The 5,393-nt window shown below is 59.5% G+C and overlaps 1 protein-coding gene across 1 annotated transcript; it reads left to right on the top strand.

The window, feature by feature from the left end:
• The first annotated feature begins 650 nt into the window (after positions 1 to 650).
• EPOP (elongin BC and polycomb repressive complex 2 associated protein) lies at positions 651 to 3,773 on the top strand. The gene has a single exon (XM_032615041.1). It carries the CDS (start codon positions 1,079 to 1,081, stop codon positions 2,216 to 2,218), a length of 1,140 nt encoding a protein of 379 aa, XP_032470932.1. The 5' UTR covers positions 651 to 1,078; the 3' UTR covers positions 2,219 to 3,773.
• Positions 3,774 to 5,393: the final 1,620 nt, after the last annotated feature.

Genomic DNA, 5,393 nt, shown 5'->3' with positions numbered 1-5,393 from the left:
AGTCTATTTATCGTCTTTCGTGGGTGTAATAATACTCCTCCTCTCCGAATTTATTTCTTACTTTTATCATCTTGCACACACTCACTGAATTCCTAACTATTCATTCAACATTTTTTGAGCCCACTGTGTGCCAGGCACTGTTCTAGGCGACCGAAACAGAGAGGTTGGGAACATTCTCTGCTTGCAGGAGTCCCTGCTGTGCAAAGTTTCTAAACAACCTCTTTTCATCTTTCCTTTCATCGTCGCCTTTGAGATTCACCTATGTTGATTCACGTTGTCCCAAGAGGGTAGATATGAACATTCCCATTTTCCGGATGCGAAAACCATGACTGCTAAGGAAAAAATGAAGTGCTTTGCGGCGACTGAACACCAGGACGCCACCGCGCCACGTTTAGTGGCGCGTTTCGCCAGTCGCGATCCCACCCGCGCACGCACCCTCCTTTCCTCCCTCCCAGCCGCCGCCGCGCCGGGTCCACGTGTGTGTGTCTGTGTGCGGAATGGGGACGGGGGCGGTGCCGCTGGAGGGGTGGGGTCCGGGCTAACGTCACTGGCAGTGCCGCCCAATCAGCGGCGGGCTCGCGGCCCCGGCGCTGGTATTGGGGCAGCGAGGGGGCAGTTCTCTATAACGCGGTCTCCGGGAGCCAGCGGGGAAGAAAGAAGCCGAGCGGGCGGAAGGCGCCCTCCCTGCCGCCTGGGCCCGGGCACCGGGTGCCGGGCCCGGGGTCCTTCCCGCCTCCCGCGGCCGCCGGCCGCTTTGTTTCCCCAGCCTCTGCGCTCTGGGCAACTCAAGAAGGGCTCGCTCCTGGGCTGCACAGGGATCGCGGCGGCAGGAAGGGCGGCAGACCGCGCCGGGACTCGCAGGGACCCAGGAGTCCGGCCGCCAGGAGGGCCGCGTGACGAGATCGAAGAGGGAGCCGGAGCCCCGCGGCCCAGGGGTGCGGGCCGGGGGCGCCCGTGAGCAGAGACCTCCCCGTCGAGGGGGGGCGATGTTCCCCTCGCCCGTGGGCTCTTCGGGCAGCCAGGGCATCCCGCCGCTGGGACCAGGGCCCCCGCAGTGGGCACCCCCCCGGGTGGTTCCATGGAGACTCTGTGCCCCGCTCCCCGCCTCGCAGTGCCGGCGTCCCCGCGAGGGTCGCCCTGCTCCCCCACACCCCGGAAGACGCGTCGGGGGACCCAGGAGTTCTCTCCGCTGTGCCTGCGTGCCCTTGCCTTCTGCGCCCTTGCCAAACCCCGGGCGTCCTCTCTGGACCTGGGGCCTGGGGAGCTGGCGCCGCGGGCTCCGGTGCTGCTGGACCCTCATGCCCCCCTGTGCACCGGCGGCTGGGCCCCGGATGGCCTGAAGCACCTCGCGGGACAGGCCTGGCGTTACAGCGATCCCAACTCCCCAGCCAGCCAGGATGCCGACGCCGCTGTGTGCCGGAGCCGCGGCGAGGAGGAAGAGGGCGGAGGCAGTTTCCCGCACTTCGGCGCTCGCTCCGGCGTACCTCCCGGCCGCTGCCCGGCGCCCCGGCGCCCTCGGGAATCTCCGACCAGCTCCGTCTCGGCTCCGCCTAGGCCAGCCCCCGGTCTCGACTCCCAGCCTGGCCCCGCCGCCAGCCCGCATCAGGAACCGGGTTCCCGGCCTCCGCCGCCACCTGCGGGCCTCTCCTCTGAGCCCGCGGGGCCCGGGACAGCGCCGGAGCCGCCCCCGCCGAGCCAGACTGCCGCAGTCGATGGAAACCCCCCGAAGGCCGCCCCCGAGGCAACGGCCGCCAGCCCCTCGACGGCCAGCGAAGCTCCGGCGGCGCCCGGCGATCTCCGCCAGGAACATTTCGATCGTCTGATCCGCCGCTCGAAACTTTGGTGTTACGCGAAGGGCTTCGCCCTCGACACTCCGAGTTTGCGCCGGGGGCCCGAGCGGCCCCCAGCCAAAGGGCCCTCCCGGGGAGCCGCCAAGAAACGCCGGCGGCCGACGCCCCCCCAACGCAGCGCACAGCCCCGCCGTCCTGCACCGACGCTCCCCACCACGAGCACCTTCAGCCTCCTCGACTGCTTCCCCTGCCCCCCGGCCCTGGTGGTGGGGGAGGACGGAGACTTAGGGCCGGCATCCTCGCTTCGTCTCCAGGGAGACTCTAAGCCCCCGCCTGCCCACCCGCTGTGGAGGTGGCAGATTGGGGGTCCCGCTGTCCCTGAGCCCCCCGGCCTCAAATTCTGGGGGATCAACCTGGAGCAGCTCTGAGCGTGAGACCTCTTCTGCCAAAGGGGAAAAGTGGGGGCCACAGCCAAACTGCGGGCTTGAGGACAGACCCTCATTTCTCACCTTTGCCTGTCCTCTTCAGGTTTTATGGGCTGTGGTCAGAGGGACCTCAAATGACAGTGATCTTCAAGCACCTAACTGGTTGGGGTGACACCCCCTCCCCCTCATCCTTTGGAGACGAACCAAGGGCTGGAGTCAGGAAAAGGCTTAATCGAAAAAGGCTTAAAGACATAGATTCCAATCCCTCGCCTCTTCCATCTCGGATCTCTGGGGGCAGGGCCTTCACCCCAGGGGGAGCCGAGGAGGCTACAGCTCAAAGACAAGGAAAAAAAAAGAGGGAGAGAGACCTTGGTGATGGACAAACCGGTTGTTTCTGTGGGCGAGCCTGGGGATTGGGGTGGGGGGGGCCCTGGTGGGGGTGGGGAGATGATTGGCAGCTCCCGGGGGCATCCCCCACCCGCACCATCCAGGCCTTTAACCCTTCACTCCCCTCGGGCCTTCCCTAGTCTCCGGGCACCACTGGATCCTTCATGGGGGAGGGAGCAGCTTAGGCAACGGGGAGATCACCCCCTTCCAGTTCTTTTCCTAGGGACCCCCAAGTCAAGTGACCCCTAGTTACCGAGATATTCATTCTCAGCCACCAACCTTTCCCCTTTGTCCAGTTTTGGGGTTTGCCTCTCCAGTATTCCCCGTTTGCTTTCAGGTTATAAGGTCTTTTCTTTCATCCGCCCCATAAGTCAGCCCCCTCCGCCAGTTTACTCCTTATATTTGGAGGCGCAGGGCTGGGGGACCTCCTCCCCTTCAAAAGTGCAGACTTTGTCTGGGGAAGGGGCCAGAGACCATCCCAGGGAAAGTAATGGAAGGTAGAAGAAATCAATAAAATCAGACCAAACAAGTTGCCTTTCCAGGTCCTTGCCACCAGTTTAAGGATGGAGGGTGTGGAGGTAGAGGGCAGGCCAGGGTCCATTCTTTGAACACCCAAACTGAGACCCCTTCAAGGCTAGAAAGAAGACAAGCTGCTCTTTGTGGAGGGGGTAAATGAAAGGGCTCTTGGCCTAACCACAAGGTCCAGTGGGTTTTGAAGGAAACTGGGCTGAGGAACCTTTAGCATCCTCCCCCCACCCAACTTCAGGCATTTCGGGAGTTGTCAGGGACCTGATGGATCCGAAAGGGGCAGGGCCAGGGGATTAGTTTTGAGGTCAGAAGTTCTGTTTTCCTGGGGGAGGGGAGTGAGTCAGAGGGGAGTGGAATTGCTTTCTCCTCCACCCAGGTGAGGTCTGGGGAGTTCAGATCTTAGGGAAATTCCAAGTTTAGGTGTGAGGGGAACCTGGGGGTTGCCGATCTTCATAACAACTGAGGGACCCAGTGACCCTTCTGCCCACACTAGTGAATATCACCCCCTTTTCCCCCAAGACGGGACAAGGGAGGAACAATTCCCACATATGATACTGGGGAAGGACTTGACTCCTTTTCTGTGAAAATGTTTTGTAAAAAGTTGTTAATGTTTGCATAGAGCAGATTCTCGAGAAAAACTGTTTTGGACCACAAAAGTTTTGTTTGTTTTAAAAGCTGTCTCTTTTAATTTTTCTTTTGCTGGGGGTGGGGGTGGGGGTGGGGGTGGGTTGGGTGGGTGTGGGTCGGGCACTGCTCTCTTTCTCCTCAACATCTGGCCTTTATGAACCCTGCTGACCTCCCCTCCCCCTCCAGCTGTGTTGTGGGGAGGAGGGAGGACGGTGGGGGAGTGCCTTCCATTCCTGGGCTTCAGGGGTATCCATCTTATCTTGCCCCCCAAGAATGGGGAAAGCCAAGGAAGAACGCAAATGTGAGGGGTGGGGAGAGAGGCGCTGTGAGGAGGGGGCGAGGTTTGCAAGGAGAAATTCAGAAAGGCAGACTCCTGCTTTCAAAGAGCTCCTTGCTTTTAGTCAGGTCAGTTTGGGCCCATTCGACCAGCCTGGGCGGGGTGGCGTGAGCTCTGGGCGAAGGAGAGGAGTGGTGGGTCATGAAATACCCTTTTGGGACTCTTCCTTCTTCTCTGAGGCGTGGGAGGGGATGCCTTTCCTTAGGCTTTCCTCCTCTTTCAAGTCAAAGTATTAATCCTCAACCTGGAAGGGGGCTGGGCAGTGAGTTAAAAAACACCTTTTGGCCAGACCTGGAACTCCTTGCTGAATGGTTTAATTTGGAGAATCTTAGGGCTGGAAGCATCCCTAGAATCTTTCTAGTCATTTTACGGAATAGGGTACTATATTGGTCTCCTAGGGCTGCCACGACAAATTGCCAAAACCTTGGTGGCTTGAAACAATAGAAGTTTATTCTCCCACAATTCTAAAGGCTAGAAGTCCGAAATCAAGGTGACTGCAGGGCTGTGCTCCCCCCAGAGGCTCTAGGGGAGAATCCCTCCTCGCCTCCTCCAGCTTCTGGTGGCTCCAGGTATTTCTTGGGTTGTGGCTGCCTTACTCCAATCTCTGCTTCCAGCTTCACGTGGCCTTCCCCTCTTCTGTCTCTTATAAGGACATTTGTCATTGGATTTAGGGCCCACCTGGATAATCCAGGATGATCTCATCATGACAGCCTTAACTAAATTACATCTGCAAAGACCCTTTCTCCAAATAAGGTCACATTCACAGGTTCTGGGGGCAGTGGAGTTAGGGCGGGGACTTATCTTTTTGGGTACCACCATTTAGCTCACTACAGAAACTAAGTCCCAGGATGGAAAAACTTGCTCAGGCTTCCTGGAGGAAGGAAGCATGTACTGTGGTGTGCTGGGTCGGTGTGGGGTACAGACCTTCTTGGGCTGGGACCACAAACCTCCCTGAGTTGGAGCAGCCTGGGGAAAGGCAGAGTTGGACCCCTTGCTTTCCTCAGGCTGACACAAGGATCCTGGGACTCTCCCTCATCCTAACACTCACTGAGGCGCGGTGGGGAGAATCTCCCCAGGAGGGTCCCGAGGAAGCTCTCCCTCCCTCCCTGGTTTCCTCCACTCTCTCTCTGTGTTTCTCTCGGAGTCCCCTGCCCCTGCTCCCAGATTATCGGTGCATCCTCTTTCCATCCCTCCCCTCCCCCAGCCTTCATGTCCTCCGAGGCTCTACCACTGGCCACTGTGTTTTTGCCTAGATGTGGAGGTCGAAGGGTCTTAGCTTCTGTCTGGGTCTCTAAGTTC

The sequence above is a fragment of the Phocoena sinus genome, chromosome 20, assembly GCF_008692025.1.
Source record: "Phocoena sinus isolate mPhoSin1 chromosome 20, mPhoSin1.pri, whole genome shotgun sequence".
NCBI classification, from domain to species: Eukaryota; Metazoa; Chordata; class Mammalia; order Artiodactyla; family Phocoenidae; genus Phocoena; species Phocoena sinus.
This window is presented reverse-complemented; position numbering and strand designations above follow the sequence as displayed.